At 53.4% G+C, this 18,687-nt stretch overlaps 6 protein-coding genes across 6 annotated transcripts; 4 read left to right on the top strand and 2 right to left on the bottom strand.

Annotated features, from left to right (window-relative positions):
• Window positions 1-559: 559 nt before the first annotated feature.
• On the top strand, window positions 560-3,018 carry PUNSTDRAFT_63793 (MFS general substrate transporter; the record flags this gene model as incomplete). Its single annotated transcript, XM_007382380.1, has 19 exons — window positions 560-770; window positions 838-854; window positions 906-922; window positions 973-1,026; window positions 1,085-1,140; window positions 1,195-1,226; window positions 1,275-1,369; window positions 1,419-1,440; window positions 1,495-1,576; window positions 1,636-1,722; window positions 1,773-2,020; window positions 2,133-2,178; window positions 2,231-2,280; window positions 2,335-2,407; window positions 2,465-2,525; window positions 2,577-2,599; window positions 2,665-2,754; window positions 2,815-2,835; window positions 2,888-3,018. 19 exons carry the CDS (start codon window positions 560-562, stop codon window positions 3,016-3,018), a joined length of 1,416 nt encoding a protein of 471 aa, XP_007382442.1.
• A 471-nt stretch (window positions 3,019-3,489) lies between these two features.
• Window positions 3,490-5,803, bottom strand: PUNSTDRAFT_142821 (P-loop containing nucleoside triphosphate hydrolase protein). The gene is made up of 12 exons (XM_007382379.1): window positions 5,648-5,803; window positions 5,567-5,600; window positions 5,301-5,511; window positions 5,222-5,251; window positions 5,064-5,171; window positions 4,949-5,014; window positions 4,772-4,894; window positions 4,694-4,721; window positions 4,551-4,637; window positions 4,253-4,493; window positions 4,041-4,199; window positions 3,490-3,983 (listed from the first exon to the last, which is right to left on the bottom strand). The coding sequence occupies exons 1-12, from the start codon at window positions 5,751-5,753 to the stop codon at window positions 3,695-3,697; spliced, it is 1,482 nt and encodes a 493-aa protein (XP_007382441.1). The 5' UTR covers window positions 5,754-5,803; the 3' UTR covers window positions 3,490-3,694.
• Window positions 5,804-5,972: 169 nt separating this feature from the next.
• PUNSTDRAFT_142820 (MFS general substrate transporter) lies at window positions 5,973-11,264 on the top strand (the record flags this gene model as incomplete). Its single annotated transcript, XM_007382378.1, has 15 exons — window positions 5,973-6,117; window positions 6,179-6,367; window positions 6,421-6,536; window positions 6,590-6,616; window positions 6,904-6,922; window positions 6,982-7,077; window positions 7,128-7,168; window positions 7,219-7,869; window positions 7,921-7,968; window positions 8,020-8,118; window positions 8,168-8,272; window positions 9,128-9,331; window positions 9,381-9,550; window positions 9,601-10,560; window positions 10,618-11,264. The coding sequence occupies 15 exons, from the start codon at window positions 5,973-5,975 to the stop codon at window positions 11,090-11,092; spliced, it is 3,345 nt and encodes a 1,114-aa protein (XP_007382440.1). The 3' UTR covers window positions 11,093-11,264.
• A 35-nt stretch (window positions 11,265-11,299) lies between these two features.
• On the bottom strand, window positions 11,300-12,987 carry PUNSTDRAFT_51499 (hydroxymethylglutaryl-CoA synthase). Its single transcript, XM_007382377.1, has 5 exons — window positions 12,910-12,987; window positions 12,825-12,858; window positions 12,676-12,768; window positions 11,738-12,621; window positions 11,300-11,681 (listed from the first exon to the last, which is right to left on the bottom strand). Exons 1-5 carry the CDS (start codon window positions 12,973-12,975, stop codon window positions 11,385-11,387), a joined length of 1,374 nt encoding a protein of 457 aa, XP_007382439.1. The 5' UTR covers window positions 12,976-12,987; the 3' UTR covers window positions 11,300-11,384.
• A 145-nt stretch (window positions 12,988-13,132) lies between these two features.
• On the top strand, window positions 13,133-15,234 carry PUNSTDRAFT_51497 (ThrRS/AlaRS common domain-containing protein). Its single transcript, XM_007382376.1, has 5 exons — window positions 13,133-13,508; window positions 13,573-13,937; window positions 13,996-14,319; window positions 14,374-14,387; window positions 14,438-15,234. Exons 1-5 carry the CDS (start codon window positions 13,382-13,384, stop codon window positions 15,105-15,107), a joined length of 1,500 nt encoding a protein of 499 aa, XP_007382438.1. The 5' UTR covers window positions 13,133-13,381; the 3' UTR covers window positions 15,108-15,234.
• Window positions 15,235-15,400: 166 nt separating this feature from the next.
• On the top strand, window positions 15,401-18,574 carry PUNSTDRAFT_112715 (glycosyltransferase family 2 protein; the record flags this gene model as incomplete). Its single annotated transcript, XM_007382375.1, has 10 exons — window positions 15,401-15,639; window positions 15,721-15,957; window positions 16,026-17,133; window positions 17,187-17,267; window positions 17,317-17,445; window positions 17,492-17,548; window positions 17,596-17,856; window positions 17,910-18,011; window positions 18,063-18,470; window positions 18,521-18,574. 10 exons carry the CDS (start codon window positions 15,401-15,403, stop codon window positions 18,572-18,574), a joined length of 2,676 nt encoding a protein of 891 aa, XP_007382437.1.
• Window positions 18,575-18,687: the final 113 nt, after the last annotated feature.

Here is an 18,687-nt window from a genome sequence, read left to right as displayed (position 1 = left end):
ACGCCCCGGCAGTAACATCATGAAATCTTCGATCTGCAACGTACTATACACCCAGAGCTTGTCTATCGCGCTCATATGTCACGACGCGCGTTGAGTATGACGCACGTTTGCATCTTTTGGGAATGCGGGACTGCATCAGGATCGATGCTTGACATGGTGCATGAGGTTGCAACCCTGCAGGCTTCTGCCCCATGAGAGTTCTGCACCCTTGTGAAGTTTGCGCAGTTGAACGAACTATCTGGGAAGTCGGGCGGTTCATGTGCGTCCATACTAGGTCACCAGACAGGGTTCTGCATTCGCTGGATTCACTTCGCGGCTAACTTTTGACTTCGGCTTCATGGTACCTTTGCTTCCTCAGACCAATCTTGGTCCTTGCACCCCACAGGATCAATGTCGTTACCCTGCACGCGGCTCTGCCGAATGCCGACGAGTTCTTGCATTCACTCGATATCGACGAACGCCGGAGATTCGGCCCTCCGCCTTCTGTTGTTAGGTTATCCAGCATAACTGCGAAAAAGTTGCCCGTTCCTTGCCACTTGCGTCCACCACCTCCATTGCGATGCCAGCGGACAAGGAAAAGTATGGTCGTAACGACGCCCAGGTTGAATACGCCGCCACAGCCGACGCACAATCTCCTACTGACCAGGTTGTTTACTTTGTGAATGGTGAACGCCGCATCTACGTCCCTGGCAGCGATCTAGAGAAGCGCATGGTTCGCAAGATTGACTTGCATATGTTTACTTGCGTCTGCATCCTGTATCTTCTGAACTGTGAGACTGTTTCGTAGTTCCAACTCGGAAGTGACGATTTGCTGATAGTTGTTCTACGCCCCGCAAGATCTCGACCGTCAAAACGTAGGTTAGCCATGCATCCACCATGTGCACATGCTCAGATTGTTGTCGTAGATCGGCAACGCCAAGGTGTGAGTGGTGAAATGCCGGGCGCGCAAATATATTGATCAGAACGGTGTAGCGCAGGAATGCAAGATGACCTCAAGCTTTCGTCTTCGGACTATTCGGTGGCGTTGTGAGCCTGATATCTTGCGGATGTTCGGCTGCACCACTGATATTCGCCTCGCGACCAGGCTAGTTTTCTTCCCCGCCTATTTGTTAGGGGAAATCCCCTCGAACCTGATCCTCAGTGAGTAGGACGTATGATGGACTGGTCGCGGACAGCGCTCATTCATCAGCTCAGCTCGGGTGAAACCATCCATATATCTTCCTGGCGTCAGTGCACTGTTTATAAGGCACGAACTCGGATTGACGGGGCCTTAGATCACGATGGTCTGGGGTGTGATTGCAACCCTAATGTCTCAAGTTCAAACAAAGGAGAGTTTGATCGGTGTGCGATTTGTCCTGGGTTTCGTTGAGTGAGTATGTTGCTGGATGTTGTGGTTCCTTCATTGACTTCGGGCATAGGTCTGGCTTTTTCTGCGGCGTAGTGCGTATTGCGCACTGGGCTCAGCCACAATCGTATTGATCAGACCAACACCAGCTCTTCCTGCTGAGCTCATGGTACCGAAAAAATGAGATGTCACGTCGCATGGCATATCTCTACGCCGCAGCGATACTATCAGGTACGATAATTATCTTTGGGTTCCGGGTTCCGAAAATGATGGAGCAATTGGAATGTTAGGTGCATTTGGCGGTCTTCTGGCTGGAGGTGTCATCGATGGTCTTGAGGGAGCTCGGGGGATCCGCGGTTGGCGGTGGTTGTTCATTAGTAAAGCCCCGCAACATTGCTAATTCCCTTCCTAAACTGATTTTCGCTAGTCGAGGGGGCACTCACTGTCTTTTTCTCCATTATCTTCGTCTTTGTTCTTCCGAATTGGCCGGCCAATACTTCTTGGTTGACTGAGGAGGAGAAGGCGCTTGCGGATGCTCGTATCAGGGCAGATCGCGTGGGCACCATGGGCGCTTCCGCTAGAATGAGCTCGTGGAACGGCGTACTCTCCGCACTGAGCGACTGGAGAATGTACTTGTTGACGTTGATGTACATGTATGTATCTTTCATTTTAGTCGTTTTAACAAGCTCACAAGGTATCTCTAGGACGGATGTGGGAGCGGGCACCATTACGGTACTTTGTTATCTCTATTCACCCGCGGTCGTTTCGCCTGAAACCACCTTCCAAGTACTTCATTCCGACTCTAACGACCAATCTTGGGTTTACTGGAAGAGGTGAGGGCATTTGGTTGATACTTGTGTTAGCTTCTGGACCAGGGATTGGTAGCTGCGCAATGGATGACAGTTCCCGTGTATATTGTCACGCTGGTGGTCGAGGTAATGCTGTATTGTCTCTTCCACCCTTTCCCAACGCTAACCGGTCCCTTGTAGATGATTCTAGCGTATTCTTCGGATTACTTCAACGAACGAGCCTTCCACATCGCAATACCTCTCTGCATCTCAGGTGGATGATGCCGTAGCTATCGGGCATCTACTACCCGCTTAGTATATACATTCACAGGCATTATGTACGCTCTATCGATCGGTATAGCAAACCATCACGCCCAATACGTCTTTCTGTGGTAAGTCGTGACGCCGCGATGCACATTCTCCGAAACTGATGTAGCGATCAGTTTCGGCTTTGGAGGCATATGGGGTTCGCCTACCTCCGAGCAACGAGCAGCGTGTAACTCCGAGTCATTAACGGTCTGCTTTTGTCAGGTGCCCTACCGATCATCCTCGCATGGACGCCTAATGTCATCAATTATCCAAACGAGAAGCGTGCAGTAGTGCAAGCTTTTGTCAACATGGGTAGGTCTCGGACGGAGACCTTTTCTCGCGGCGAAAATATTCATTAATGCATACACGCAGTGGGGAATCTCGCCTCTGTCTGTACGTTATCGCATAAAGTGGTTGTCGCTTCTGGTTTATTGGTTGCATGCAGACGGTGCTTATCTTTGGCCGGCAAGCGACGCTCCGCGGTATAAGATGGGCCTCGGCGTAACGTCAGCGATGTGCTTTATATCATCCATTTGTAAGTTCAACCGAATTGCGCTTTGTGTAGCACCCGAATAACATGCTCTTTCAGGCGCCGTCGTAGCTCATCTACTATTCAAGCGTTATCCATTCACTTTCAATTATACCAGATGGGGTATCTCTGAACAAGAGGAGATGGTCGAAGGACGAAAGACGCCAGAGGAGACTCCTTCAGCCTCGCATGCAGAGCAGAGAGACTAGCATGGCCGGAAGGTAGAAGGTTTTAACCCAGGAGTTCCAAGCTGATCTCCTTGTAACATACGATTGCCATTGCGCACCTCTTGGTTTTGTATGAATTGTGAAAGCGTGAATGTTTGGAACAGAATGTGTGATATATAGGGTTTGATGGCATACGAGGCGATACTGAGGCTGGAATGGTATGAACCAGGACTGATGAACAAGTACGTTGACTTCACCTCCTTCTGAGGCTGTTGGACGTCCACAACGCGATCTCGCGCTTACGAACACTATCAGACACATCATGTCGTGTTTACGCTCCTTGTTCCTTTCAGTGAGATCTCCCCGAGCCTACGATGCTTCCCATATCATATATTTTATTGAACGCATAGATGCGATGATTCATGCCACAACTCTGTCTGACAGACAGAAGTTCGTCCGCTATGAAAGAGTCATCGAAGACTAGCAAGACAAATCATGCGATTTTGCTGAAATCCAAGACATGCCATACTGACGGCAAAGACAAGGTGAGATCATATCAGTAAATATATGACCGGCCCATGGCGATAGCCGCCTGGGCACGAGCATGAAGATCCAGTGTGTTCTCAGCGTTGCTGGTCTTCGGAGGCAGAGGTCCGAGTCCTGATGATTCAGCAGGGCGAGAGGTCTGTGGCGCAAAGATGCGGCCCATGGAGACGCTGCCCACAAGGTTCTGCGGTTTGTTGAGCTGTTTGCGAAGGGTCTTGATAGTGCTCTTGATCGTGGGCTCAAAATCGAGCTTCTTTCCATCTTCAGCTGCTGTGGCCATGAGAACAAGGGTAGAGACACTGTATACGACATAATCAACAACGATACATAATAATACATCGGTTCCGAGGACTTACAATGCTTCCTTCAGGTATGCAAAGCTGAATCGGTCCGTTTCCTCAGCGATCTCCGTGACGAGCGAATCCGGGAAACTGATCGATTTGCTAGAAGCAAGCTTGCTTTGCCAGTACTTGCAGTAGAGAGCACGTTCGTCCTTCTCTGGATCCTTGAAGTCACTGGTGAAGATGAAACAATGAAAGGCGTATCTGAAAAGAGATAAGCGGCGCACTATTTCCTGTCGAATCGGCTCGGACGAGTAGTCAACGCCGGATCGAGCTGGTCAAGATGGTTCGTGGTGCCGATGACTAGGATACCATCATTCCCCTCTAGGCCGTCCAGTTGGTTGAGGAAAAACGAGCGATTGTCGTTGTTGATGAGCGAGTCCAAGTCTTCGAGAATAAGACAGCACGGCGCCAATTCCCTAGCCTTGCGGAAGCATTCGGCCATGGAGTTCTCTTCGCCCATCCAACCTGCCCAGGCGAGGAAGTTATAAAAGATGGCCCGTTACAAGATGCAGCTTAGCATACTCTTGAAGGATTTAACATAAAGTGGTAGATAGCCCTTTTCGTTGCAGTCCTTCATGATAGCCTTCAGACTGATTGTCTTGCCGTTGCCTGCATCAATTATCAACGACTCCATCAGAGCGGGGTAGTAAAGGAGAACCATTCACCAGGAGGACCATACATGATCAGGCCCCGCTACTCGTAATTCTCATTTCCGGTACCTGTTCGATCGCGCTGATACTTACCTTCCACGGAATCGCGAGATCCTTGTAGATCTTCTCGTTGCGGAAGAAGCCGTACACATCCTTCTTGAGCCCATCCTTGAACTCGTGATTGAGGATGACATCGTCCCAGTTAGCCTTCTGCATCTGGAGGAGGTCATGAGCAACAAATACTATACATTAGACGTGTTAGATATTAACCTCCTCATACAGTGCGACGTTCCGGCTCCAAAACCCGTTCTGGAACATCCAGACTTCGTTATGTACCTGAAGATAATTGTGAGGCAATATGTGCGCAAACTATGAATATGCTTACCTCCTGGCTGAATGCGCCGGCGGCTAGCAAAAGTTGACGGGAAGGTGTTTCCGAACCTTTGTGCAAGATGAAGTGCTGAGAAACCCAGCCCCACAGCGGTTTGGGATACTGAACCAGCAATTTAGGGGATCAATCAATTTTAACAAGAATTAACATGCCTTGAGGATGTAGACGAGGAAATCATAGCTCTGCCATGATCATCAGACACGTGCCATAAATGAAGGCGAGGAGGCGTACATCCCAGGCCAAGCGTAGCGCCGTGAATTCGATCTGATCGAGTAATGCGCCAGGAACTCCCGTGCGCCTGGCCATAGGTATGAAGAGCGTGTTCGCAATCAGAGACGACGTCTCGAGGGGTTGGATGAGAGCACCCGGGAAGCCGAGGAGCAGCGACTGCTCCGTCATGACGATAGAATGGTCGGGATAGAGCTCCCGGAGCGTTCGTTCACTATGATCATGGCTGAGCCTTGTGCGACATTCGCATTGCCGCTGGATGTGCGTACCCAAACAATATTGGAGACTCGCGCGTACTCGACGCTATGCTGTTATAAGAAACTCTCCAGGTGAAACGTTCACCTGCGTACCGTTCTCCACGATCCACTGCTGGTACACCGGGTCGTCGATGCCAGATGGTGCATTCTGTTCTTCGTGGAACGAGACCTTGACGAAGGCTTCCTCAAGAGGCTGCATTGTGTAGCCGTGCTCCTGGGGTCAGATGATAATGGAGACGAAGGACGACCGCAGCGACGTCCTCCGCAGTACTCTGCTCGAGGCAGCAATCTCCCATGGGTGGCGATGGGAGCGCGCGGGGAAAGACGCACGCACTGCCACCAGCGCCCGCCACCTCGTGACTGGCCGTCGGGCTCATGACGCGTGTTGCTCCGACCAAATTTCGATTCATCTTCCTCCATGTCGAGCGCCAGCAGCAGCAGTGTGAGCAGAACGACAACAGCTCTTGTTGTCGCAGGGGCCACCGTAGGCTTTGGGCTTGTCGCCTATGCAGCGTACTTTGACTATAAGCGGAGGAACGATGCCGACTTCCGGCGAAAGCTTCGTACGTGCCACACCGTTGCTTGCGCCCATGACTTTGTTGTTCTGAGTCTCGTTGCGAACAGGTAAGGAGAAGAAGAAGGTCGACAAGACGAAGAGCCAGGCTAGCTCTAACGAAGGGTCGAGCGCACGCCCGGAAGAGCTGCGGGAGGCGCTTGAGAGGTTGCGCAACGAGGAGCTACCAACCACTGCTGAAGAGCGGGAGCAGTTTTTCACCGCACAAGTTGGCATGGGTGAACAACTCATTATGCAAGGTGGGTAACGAGAGCATGCACACATCGCTACACGTCTGACGCAAGCATTCAAGGTCCAATGTTCGCCCTACCGGCTTCCCTTCACTTCTACCGTGCCCTCAGGGTCTACCCATCCCCCGTGGAGCTCATCGTCATTTACCAAAAGACTCTACCAGAACCTGTGTTCAAGGTGTGCCCCTTCCATTGTATGTACTGACGTGCAACTGCTGACCCATCGAACAGATGGTCATGGAGTTAATGAATATGGATGTAAGTTCTGAATCTTCGGCGGACCTTGATGGGCGGCCAGACAGTCCGGAAGGGGATGCGAGCAGCCCAGTGCGAGGCGGGCCTCCGTCAGAGGCGTCTTCGCAGGATTGGGACAAGCTCACGGACCCGGGCTCTCAAACACCCGCGTTTTGAACATTGTGCCATGCCTATATACTTTCCGCACCATACGCTACGCCCTCGCGTTTCAGCATGTGCCCTCTACGTTTCAGCATCGATCTAATCAATATAATTCTGTTTGCTCATTCCGCATCCGACCCGTGTCTCAGGTCCAAGATCGCATCACAGGTGAGTGTCTGATTCTGTGCGAGCACCTTCGGACAGCTGAGGTCATGAGCGGCCGATAGGCTATTACAAGGTATTCCCCGCGAAGTCCATGCACGTTTTCGTTCGGGACGATGAGGTGGTCACGGAAGGCAAAGCGACGAAGCGCAAAAGCTTGCGTGAGTGATCTCGCTGTCCTGATACAGAGACACGCTTAGAAAACATACAGGTGCTGCCCAGGATTTCAATACAGGCGACGTGATATATACTGTAAATAGACTGGTCTTGCACGCGGCTGTTCTCACTGATGTTCTCCCAAGGAAAAACCGGTGGTTGCGGCTCTTGATGCTGATCTGGAGGGCAAAGGCACTCACTGCAGTCACTGCCTCCGCCAAGTCAAGAAGGGCATGGCCCTTCAGCTCGAAAATGACCGCATTGGTTCAGCCTACTGCTCCAAGGACTGCATGCTCAAGTCCCAGCTGCAATCGCAGAACATCCTTTTCGGTTTGGAGCCCATCTTACCCCCGGAGCTGGCCCCTCCGAGTGAACCGGGAGCCATCGAGGAGCGAGACAAGGCTCAGAAAGCCTACGTCGAATTCCTCACCAAGGGCGATGCAGCCGGCAAGGCTATTCCGCTCCTTACCGCGCGCCTCGTCTGCCGCCAAATTGCCATCGAGACGAAGAAGGCGGTGTCGCAGATGGGTGGCGCCGCCGGACCGCACAGTGCCGAGTTGCCCGAGGTGGATGGCAATGCGGACTATAGCCTGTGGGATCACGTCGAAAGGCTTAGGTTCTTGCCTGAAGTGGAGGCATCGGCTGAAGAAAACGTACTTCTGAGGAAGGTGTTGAGCTGCGCATTGGGAGGGCTGGAGAACGTTCTCGAAGATGAAAGGCACAGCACCCTCAAGTCCAAAATGGCATACAATGCCATCGGAGTGTGCTTCCCAGGCGCGGAAAGACCGTCTGTAGAGGTTCGGCCCGTCGTTACCACAAATGACCAATCGACTGATTACGCTGCTTAGGTCACGTCGTCTACTGATGATGTAACTGCGGCGGGCAGGGACGACAAGGTGAGTGTCAGCGCCGTGACCTTGGAATGCTGGGTTTACGCATGTTGTTAGCCTCCTTCGGGTGAGCGTCCCGAGGATATGGAGCGCACACGGACACCCCACGGCACTGCTCGGCAGGTAGGATGCGGATACTATCCCGTATCGGCATACGTGCGTCATTCGATTATCGTCCAAGACAATGACTTTAACCAGATTCCAGCTCAACCATTCGTGTGACCCTTCTGTTAGGCCCTCCTTCCGCGGCGGAACGTCCGAGCTTTATCTCATCGCCAATCGCGATATCAAGGAAGGAGATGAGCTGACAGTATGTTACAATTCTCCTCTGAACTCATGAGCTACTTTAAAATGTTGTCCATTAGATGGCTTATGTGGATGTCACTCAACATGCCGACGAGACAGTCGAGGATGCTAGGCGACGCCGTCGCCACGAGTTGGCGCGCGGATGGAAGTTCCCGTGCACCTGCAGCAGGTGCTTGAAGGAGGGGGCGCCTCCAACTGACATTCCCGTCACAAGGGACGAGTCAAAAGTCGATGGAGTCGTCGATCGCTTTGAGCAGCAACCGTGAAGCGGGTACAGATCTCCGTGGGGACTGCTGGGCCGTGCTGGGTGCGACTTCTTGTTCGTCCGACACACTGTATCGCGATCGTAGACGAGTAACCATTGGCTAATGCTGGCTTGATACGCCGTTCTCCCGTCTTACGAGGATTTTCGGCTCGTTACCTTGACGGGATGACACCGTTCCGGTTACTCCATAGCCGGAAAGGACGGCTCCGGGCGGAAGAACCATGTTCTGGCACCGCCACTATTCGAAACAAGAAACGCGTGCATGATGTCTCCTTTCCAACTTCCTCAATTTGTTCTCCAACATTCGGGCTGTTTCCCCGCACTGCTAGCCATAGGTCCAACTACTGGGTGAGAATATGGGGAGGATTGCGGAACTCATCGAGCGGAACGATCGAGCTTCATTTGGTCCGGCCTCGGTCGATGACACCACCTGGCCCGGCAGACCGGCAATCGGCAATGGCGCATGGAGCGGGGCCGTTTAGTGAGCCGGAAAATCCTTCCGTGGAAATAGTATAAAACCCAAGTCGGCGGATGTTACCCTCACCCTTGGAACGCTCAGTCCATCTCCACTCCATGGTTGATACCCCTAGACAGCTAAGCACTCGTTCCGCTGGGTCGAGTACGATAGCTCTCGAGGCAGCGAATGCTACCTCACCCAATCATGGCCTGAAGCGTCGGCCTTGGCGTAGAGAAGTTACACCCTGGCAACGCATCGTCTCCGAAAGTTACGATGGCGAAGGGACCGACGACAAACCTTTCATCGTCGGGTGGTTATCTGACGATCCAGAGAATCCAGAGGTAAATATAGGGTTCCATGTCGCCCTGCCATATCCTCACATTTTGGCAGACTTTTGCCACTTGGTACAAATGGACGGTTACCTTCGTAGCAGCGTTCTCCGTGTTGGTGGTAGCCTTGGCATCCTCCACCTTTAGCGGCGGGATCGAGAGTGTAGAAAGGGCATTCCCTGGTTACGCCACCGACGTCTACATCGCAGGATTAAGTACGTTTGTCCTTGGGTAAGTACGTGGCTTCACGCTTGCAATTTCATTCTCATGATTTCCCTCAGCTTTGCGTTCGGTCCCCTACTATGGGCACCTTTATCCGAAGTGTTTGGCCGCCGCAATCTCTTCATCGTCTCATACATTCTATTCACCATCTTCAACGGAGCCTTAGTGGCTTCGCAAAACATTACGACCCTGATCGTCCTCAGATTCCTCGCCGGTGCCTCGGGTTCCTCACCTCTGACTAACGCCGGCGGCACCATCTCGGACATGTTCGACACGGAAGAACGTGGAAAGGCCATTGCCTTGTTCTCGGTCGCTCCCTTCCTCGGACCGGCTCTTGGGCCAATCATCGGCGGATTTCTAGGCGAAAACTCGAACTTCCGCTGGGTTCTAGCTTTCCTCGCCATCCTCACGGCCATCGTCACTGTCGTCGGCATCGCATTCCTTCCGGAGACATACGCGCCTCGCCTTCTTCGCGAGCGTGCTCAAAACCTGTCGACGGCCACTGGATGCAACTACCGATCTACTTATGAGCGCGAACAAACCCTGCAAGTGGGAGAGCTGTTCAAGAAGAGCCTCATTCGGCCCTGGCAATTACTCTTCCTCGAGCCCATCGTCTTCTTACTCAGCCTGTACATGGCCATCGTCTACGGCACATTATACCTTCTCTTCGCCGCCTTCCCCATCGTCTATCAGGTCGAACGCGGCTGGTCACCCGGAGTTGGTGGCCTTGCATTCATCGGTGTCCTCATTGGATTTATGGCCGCCACTGCCTGGTATATTTTCCACGAGAATCCAAGATACATCAAAGTCAGTCGCGCACACGGTGGTGTAGCACCCCCGGAGCAGCGGCTTTGGACGGCTATGATTGGTGGCGTCATCATGCCTCTCTCGATTTTCTGGTTCGCATGGACCGCAGCGCCTAAGTCCATTCATTGGATAGTCAGCATCATTGCCACCGTACCGTTCGGTTTCGGCATGGTTCTGACCTTCCTTAGCGTGATTTCCTACCTCGTCGATGCGTGAGTGCACGATTCTCTTCTACTACTGCCCCAAATTTAGTTAACCCCCCCTCTTAGATATCTCATTTACGCTGCGTCCGTGCTTGCCGCGAACTCCGTGCTCCGATCGCTCTTCGGCGCCGCGTTCCCTCTCTTCACAACGCAGATGTACCAGAACCTTGGCATAAATTGGGCCTCGACGCTTGTCGCCTTCCTCGCACTTGTATGCACACCGATGCCTTTCCTTTTCTTCCGCTACGGCGCAGCTATTCGCAAGCGCTGCAAATACGCGAAACAGGCCAACCACGTGCTCGAGCAAATCCGGGAGCAAGCCGAAAGGCAACGGAAGCTCGAGGTTGCTGCACGGGGCGAGGATGCCGTAGAGCTCGAGGAGGCAGCCGCCAGGCGGAGAGAGGGACTTCCTCCCGTGCACACTCCCGGATCGGAGCAGACCGGTCACGTAGCGCCTAAGAAGCACTCATCTTCTGGCCCAAATTCTGGCGATCTCGGACCATCAGCGAATGAAAAACATCAATCGTCGCCGATGAGTTGAATGGCTTCCATCGTTTTCGATCAGGGAATTAGATTTTTGCCAGGGCCAAGAACCGCTTCTCATAGACAGCATGCATCACGCAGTATAATATATTACAATTACAATAGCGCCTATAGCAATAAAGTTCGATCAATACACTACATAGTGTTAAACCATGAAACGCTCACTCCCCCACGCTCATAGATGGTACCCGCCAATCTTTGTGCCTGAGTGTGCAAGGTTCGATCTATTTCGTACATATACACATACAAATGAAACCAATGTCGAGATATCAGTCTAACCACGTCTACGATCATGCCTTGACACTGTATTTCCTCCTGTACTTCTCGTCAATCGACTCCAGATAGTAGGTACCAGGCAAGAGGTTGTCGGTCGAGCCGACAGGATGGTAAGGTGCCGCATTGTGGTTCTTCTCGCGGACCTCGAGTGCCTCGATGAACTGTGTCGGTGGGACGACCTCCATAGACGCCAGTCGGTCAAGGAGGTTCATGGTCTTGCGAATCTTCTCTGTCGAGCCTTTGACGCGGATGGTGAAGAAAGACGACGCGCAGCCCGAGCCGTACGCGTACATGGATATCCGCTTGCCGAACTACAGCGTGGATCTGAGAATACCGATATGAGGACCCAAGTTGTTCTGGATCTCACCAATTCTTCTGGGGTCTTCACGGCAAGGAGCGAGGCGAGGCAGTTGTAAAGCGACGCGGTGTACATGTTACCGCAGCGCTTGCCACACTGCATCGAGGGCTCGACGATCTTCTTGAAATCGGAATTCGCAACGCCAATGAATGTCTTTTCGACTGACTTATCGGAGAGCGTTTTCTCGTAGGGCATAGAGGTGAATGTCTCCGGATTGGTGACGTTGGCAAAGCGGGGGTCGGTAGGGTTCGCCAGGAAGTCGTTGAAGACCAACCGTGCGTGCGCTTTCTGGACCATCTTTCCGTACGGCGCGTGGAAGACGGGGTAGTCGACAATGTTGAGCGATATGGGGCCCTCGAACTCCTTCCCTTGCGCCTTGAGTCTGCTCTCGAACTTCTGGCGCCAGGTGATGTATGACTGGTCAAGCGCCTTGTTGTATGTTGTTACGGTCAGCGGACCGTCGACAACCGGGTACTCGCTGGTGAGTATGGGCTTGTAGAAGTCGTATACGTTCGCCATGTGGGAGCCATGCACAGGCTCAAGCACGAGCGGTGCGTTGGGGCCAATGAGAATTGCACAGCCGCCCGCACCGCCGACTGGGCGAGATGCGCCCTCAGCATAGATGGCGATGTCACCGGCAAAGACGATCGCGTTGCGTCCGTCCCACGAACGGCCCTCGACCCAGTTGACCGCGTTGAACAGTGCGCCGGTGGAGCCGTAGCAGGCGTTGGTGTTGTCGAGACCCTCAATATCGTTGTTGCCGTGTGCGGAAAAGAGGTCCATAAGGGTCGACTTGACGGATTTCGACTTGTCAATCATGGTTTCGGTACCGACGTCAATGCGACCGATAGAGGTGGGGTCGATGCTGTATTTCTCGAGGAGTTGCGAAACGGCTGTAGCGCGATGAGCACGCGTATTCGAGTGATGTGCCGGTTCACAGAACATACCTGTCAACGCAAAAGAGTTGATATCTTCGCGGTCATCCGTAAACGCCATGTATTCGGCGCCAAGACCAATGGTGTATTTGCCCTTCGCGACGCCTGTTGGTAAAAGGCACTCAGTCACGAACGCTAGATGTTTGGAACATCCGCCTCACCGTCAAAAACCTCGAGCTCCTCTTCGGAGATGCACTACGATAGATGATCAGAAGTAAGCATTGGGCTACGAGGAGGTTCCCATACACGCTTGGGGAAGTAAGGGTAGATGGCAAGGATGCCGACATCTTGGGGGCGCTGGTCAATGGCCATGGCGACAGGAAGAGGTACTGGTGGGATGGTAGAGGTACCGGCTGGAGGGGAAGAGCCAAGTTTTAGATGTTGCCCCAAAAGTTCGCAGGTCGTACGAGCTCCGGGGGGTCGAGGATTATACGTTTCCGGCTCTGCTGCAAGCGGCCGCAAGGCGTGCTCTGATTGGTCCCAGTTGCGAGCATTGAGACGGCCGTTACACTTCTTCACCTCTGATCATATCCCCTGTCTTTGCCGCTGTGAATAACGCTGCAGACGGCGCGGAGTTCGTGGAGCAGGACAAAGCCGCGGTGAGAACGGGAGGATCCAGTATGTCGACATCCTCCGTGGTCGCATGCGAAACGTCAATCGTCACACACGATCCGCTCTTGACTCAGCCTAAACAACGGAGGAAGGATTTCTACTAGACATGGCTGCATCCGCTCTACTCTTGCCCGCTCAGACACCACCCACCTATCATAGGATTGTCTCCCCAACACTCACGATCCCGGATGATCCAGCGACATCCATCCCCGTCGGACTGCTCGCATGTCAACGTACTTACCAGCGATATATGATGACTTTACCCGCCCGTTCTCACCGTAGCGCTCTGTCACCCAGGTGATCCGCTGTTGCGGCAGCTCCAGACCACCATCGTGAGCGCCCGGATTGCGCAGGCATTAGACAGCGTAGGCAAGAAGAAGGGCAAGAAATTGAATGCAATTGCAGCGACCGATCTGCTCCTGGAATTAGTCTTGCATGACACCGTGCTCTTCCCCGAAGGCGGAGGGCAGCCCTCGGATGTCGGCGTGATCACGACGAGCGACGGAAGGACCTGGGAGGTCGTGGAGGCCAAGCGGCACGGAGGCCATTCTGTGAACTATGTCAAGATTGTGAATGTAGATTCTGACGTCCCTGCTTTCGGGATTGGTTCTATGGTCACCGTAGCCCTTGGTGAACAAGGCTACAACAGACGTTTAGATCACGTACGTTATCATTCGAATCTTGAGTTCGGTTCTGATTTCAACGTGGCAACACGCACAGATGTGCATGCACACCTCGCAGCACCTTCTATCGGCGCTCCTTGAGACACGTCTCAACCTGTCAACACTGTCGTGGTCGTTGACTGCCTATCCAACGCCTTCCTACGTTGAAGTCCCTCGCGGGATGACTGCCGAGGAAATTGCGGCTATTCAGCAGGAGGCCAACAAACTCGTGTTCGAAGGCCGGCAGGTGCACGTCGAGGTGGAAGAGCTCGTCAGAGAAGATCTTCCCGATGTGGTACGACTGGAGTCAGGGCGCGCAGTGGGGAAGGCTCTCCCAGACGATTACACGGGTGGCGTCAAGCGCACCGTAGTCATTGACGGGGTTAGTATAGCCGGCCCTATTTGCTACTCCATTGCTGACGATGTTTCCGTATAGGTTGATCGTAACCCGTAAGCAAACTAGAACTAGACTTGAATGACTGCTGATATGCGGATCGCAGGTGTTGCGGCACGCACATGCCATCGCTTCACAATCTGCAACTTTTCCTGGTCCCGCATACGGAGGCGCTTTCCCGTTCAAGCACCACATCGGCGCGGCTGTACTTCATGGCCGGACCACGGTTAATTGCTCATCTGACCACCACTCATGCGCTCTTGGCCAGCGCTGCTAGCACGCTCAGCTGTGGTGCTCCACTGGTGCCACAGCGATGTGCGCAGGTACTGGAAGAACGGCGCGCATCTGACAAACGTGTGCAGGAACTGGAAACCGAGCTCGCTCGCAGCATCGCGCAGGATTTAGTGGACCAATGGCAGGCACAAGAGGGTGCACTGGTACGCCATGTACACAGGACGGATGACTCGGCCAACGCGCTCGCATTCCTGTCGGGCATCTCGATGGCGTTCGCCGATCTCACCAAGGACGCCTCGACGCCATATCTATTAGTGCTGTCGTCCTCGCCCTCTGCGCCATCAACGGCGGGTACGAACACTGTCCTCGTGATCGGATCGGACGAAAAGAGGGTGAAAGAGGTTGGCGAAGCACTCAAGGCGAAGCTCTCGGTTAGAGGGGGAGGTAAGGGTAACCGGTGGAGCGGCAAGCTCGTGGGCGTCTGGAAGGCCTCGAGGGAAGGTGCTGTAATCGACGAGGCTCTTGGTTTGACCCAAGCGTAAACGTACCGTAGACTCGACAGCAGTCGTTGCCTGCCAATTGGTCAACGAAGAGGCGGCGTTAGAACACGCCGAGCGCCTTGCTTAGCCTTCTGTGCACGTATATTCGTCTATTGATCGATTGATTGGCCCACAATATACCGTTCCTGCGAGGGCGATGCGGGGGCCAGGAGGCGTTCCCAGCTGAAACGCACCGCCTCGCCGTAGCCACCGGTCGCCGCCTGATCTCAAATAGAAACAGACATCAGCCGACCACAACCACAGTTCTCTTCCTTCTGCCACGTCCAGCGTTCGCCATGTCCCAACCACCGCACCAGGATCCGTTCGCGGACAAGCCCGTTCGTGGCCATGGCCAGCTACACTTTGAGGAACCTGTTCGCAGCGCGGGCCCCAGCCGCGATCCCAGCCCGTACCAGAGCACCGTCTCCCTTCCCCAGGTCGGTTTCAATCAGCAAGACTACAACGACGATGAATACGTCGAGAAATTGCCTCTGACCGCCGGCGAGAACTTCAGTGGCGGCTTCTACCCACCGGGGTGAGCCTCGTTTCTCCGCTTTCGGGCGCGCGCGTTGTGGTTCTGACACGGACGACGACGCTGACGCGCCAGATACCATAGGCCGGTCGACCCTGATGAATTTGGCGATCCGTACGCCACTGGCCGCCCAACATCGGTCGCGTCTTCGAGCACGAACGGGGTGGACAGCGCGTGGCGTCGCCGCCAGACGATCAAGCGCGGTGTGACCCGCAAGGTCAAGCTCACGAGCGGCAACTTCATCACCGAATACCCTGTGCCGACCCCGGTCTTTACTGCGGTGGAGAGCAAATGGTCGCAGACAAACACGACGGAGTTCACGTAAGTTCCGCCGCCAATCGCGTTCGCGACAAGACTATCGTGTTTCTCACGTCATTGCGGTCCTACAGGCATATGCGGTACACCGCCGCAACCTGCGACCCCGATGATTTCTCGGAGGCGAATGGCTGGTCCCTGCGCACGAAGCTGTACCGCCGTCAGACCGAACTCCTGATTGCGGTTACATCCTACAACGAGGACAAAACGCTCTATGCGCGCACCCTTCACGGTGTCATGCTGAACATCCGAGACATATGCAAGACGAAGCAATCCAAGTACTGGCGGCGCTCCGCCGAGGAAGGCGTTCCTAGCTGGCAGAAGATCACCGTCGCGCTCATCGTCGACGGTCTTGATTCCATGGACAAGACAGTCCTTGACCTCCTCGCCACCGTTGGTGTATACCAAGATGGTGTCATGAAGAAGCAGGTCGACGGCAAAGGCACCGTGGCGCACATATTCGAATACACGACCCAGCTCTCCGTCGACCCGACACCGCAGCTCATCCTTCCTCAAGCCGATGATGCGAACAACCTTGTGCCTGTGCAGATCATTTTCGTTCTCAAAGCTCAGAATCAGAAGAAGATAAACTCCCACCGCTGGCTCTTCAACGCTATCGGTCGCATGCTCGAGCCCGAGATTTGTGTCCTCATCGATGCCGGTACCAAACCTGGCCACAAGTCTATCTTCTACCTTTGGGAGGCGTTCTACAATAACGCCAACCTCGGCGGCGCTTGCGGCGAAATTCATGCAATGATCAAGGGCGGCAAGAAACTCCTCAATCCCCTCGTCGCTGCGCAGAACTTCGAGTACAAAATGTCGAATATCCTGGACAAACCTCTGGAGAGCAGTTTCGGATATGTTTCCGTATTGCCTGGTGCCTTCTCCGCTTATCGCTATCAAGCCATTCAAGGACGTCCCCTGGAGCAGTATTTCCACGGTGACCACTCGCTTGCGGATCGTCTGGGTCCCAAGGGTATCTACGGCATGAACATCTTCACGAAGAACATGTTCTTGGCTGAGGATCGTATCCTCTGCTTCGAACTGGTGGCGAAGGCTGGTGCGAAGTGGACCCTGACATACGTGAAGCCAAGTAAAGCCGAGACCGACGTCCCGGAATCCGCCGCCGAACTCATCGGTCAGCGTCGGCGATGGCTCAACGGATCTTTCGCTGCGTCGGTGGTACGAGCCCTTTTAGATCCAGTAATTTGAATATACTCAGCGGAACGCGATAGTATGCTATTGTGCACTTCTTCAGGTTCTACAAGTCCGGCCACAACCCGATTCGCATGTTCTTCTTCCACATTCAGGCTATTGTATGTGATCAGCTCGTCGTTGCCATATCAGTCGTTGATCGTTCCGCAGTACAACATCTTCTCCTTGGTCTTCTCCTGGTTTGCCCTCGCCAATCTCTGGTTGACGTTCAGTATCATTATCGATTTGATACCGAATCTGAAGCAAGATAAACACAACTTCTTTGGAACAGAAGACATTGTACGTCCCACTGACTGTTTGCGATACATACACTCATGTCTGGCAGACGCATTGGGTCAATCTTGCGCTGAAATGGGTGTACTTGACTTTCCTGGTCCTTCAAGTAAGTTTCATCCTCGCTGCGTATTCATCTCGTCAACGAAATTCCAGTTCATCCTTGCCCTCGGCAACCGGCCCAAAGGCGAGCGAGCGGCTTACGCAATCACACTCTGGGTCTATGCTATTCTCGCAGGTTATTTGATAGTTTGCTCGTTCTACCTGACGGCTGTGTCCTTCAAAACTGTAATCAAGCTTCTCAAAACCGAAACCGCTTCGCAAGTCGTAACGTCTTTCTTCAAACCGCCAATTGGACCCCTAGTCGCTGCTCTTGTATCCACCTTCGGCATTTACTTCTTAGCATCTTTCCTTTACGTGAGCAATTCCAGCATATATATCGTGTGGCTCGCCTCTCATGTCTCTGCTAGCGGGACCCTTGGCACATGTTTTCTAGCTTCATTCAATACTTGCTGTTAGCTCCGAGCTTTACGAACGTCCTCAATGTTTACGCGTTCTGCAACCTTCACGATGTCAGTCCCGACTCGTACTTGCGCTGGGCATATCTCACGTGCTTCTGCCAGGTTTCATGGGGCACAAAGGGAAGTGACAAGGCAGAGGCACTGCCATCGGTCGCTTCGAAGAAAACCAAGGACGAGGCGGAGGCTGTCATCGAAGATACTGAACGTACTCGAGAGGATCTCGATGCCGTCTTCAAGGAGACTGTTACACGTGCTGTCACCAAGGTCCAGGTCAAAGAAGTCCCGGAAAAGCCTACCATGGACGATGAAAACAAGACATTCCGCACCCGTCTGGTGGCTATGTGGATGTTCACCAATGCTGGACTTGCTGTTGCTATCGAAAACCTCAATGGCCTACACAGTGGAGAGAGCGATGCACAACAGGACCAGGACCTTGAAGACAAGCAATCGACGTATTTCACGATAATCCTGTACTCCACGGCTGGCCTTGCCTTCGTCCGCTTCACTGGGGTGCGTGTTAGCGTTTCATTAACTGATCTTTGCATCTGACGCCGTCGTAGTGCCTGTTCTACTGGTTCAAGCGCAACCTCTTCCGCTTTTGCCGGAGGAACTAAGTGATAACACTTCCTATTCACAATCTCTCCTCTCTCTGTGCATTCACAACCGGACGTCGTAGTCTTGACATCCATCTGGCTGGCCTACATGCATACCATCTTTGCTCTGCAGC

The sequence above is a fragment of the Punctularia strigosozonata genome (assembly GCF_000264995.1).
Source record: "Punctularia strigosozonata HHB-11173 SS5 unplaced genomic scaffold PUNSTscaffold_4, whole genome shotgun sequence".
NCBI lineage: Eukaryota > Fungi > Basidiomycota > Agaricomycetes > Corticiales > Punctulariaceae > Punctularia > Punctularia strigosozonata.
This window is presented reverse-complemented; position numbering and strand designations above follow the sequence as displayed.

Coding starts and splice junctions, on each gene's coding strand:
- PUNSTDRAFT_142821 (XM_007382379.1), bottom strand. CDS start 5,753: ATGCAGCCTCTTGAGGAAGCCTTCGTCAAGGTCTCGTTCCACGAAGAA. Junction 5,601..5,647: donor GCAGTGGATCGTGGAGAACG/GTACGCAGGTGA, acceptor ATAACAGCATAG/CGTCGAGTACGCGCGAGTCT. Junction 4,638..4,693: donor GATCATGTATGGTCCTCCTG/GTGAATGGTTCT, acceptor TAATTGATGCAG/GCAACGGCAAGACAATCAGT.
- PUNSTDRAFT_51499 (XM_007382377.1), bottom strand. CDS start 12,975: ATGGCCATTGACCAGCGCCCCCAAGATGTCGGCATCCTTGCCATCTAC. Junction 12,859..12,909: donor ACCCTTACTTCCCCAAGCGT/GTATGGGAACCT, acceptor CATCTATCGTAG/TGCATCTCCGAAGAGGAGCT. Junction 11,682..11,737: donor TGAAGACCCCAGAAGAATTG/GTGAGATCCAGA, acceptor TCCACGCTGTAG/TTCGGCAAGCGGATATCCAT.
- PUNSTDRAFT_51497 (XM_007382376.1), top strand. CDS start 13,382: ATGGCTGCATCCGCTCTACTCTTGCCCGCTCAGACACCACCCACCTAT. Junction 13,509..13,572: donor CGGACTGCTCGCATGTCAAC/GTACTTACCAGC, acceptor TCTGTCACCCAG/GTGATCCGCTGTTGCGGCAG. Junction 13,938..13,995: donor ACAACAGACGTTTAGATCAC/GTACGTTATCAT, acceptor CAACACGCACAG/ATGTGCATGCACACCTCGCA.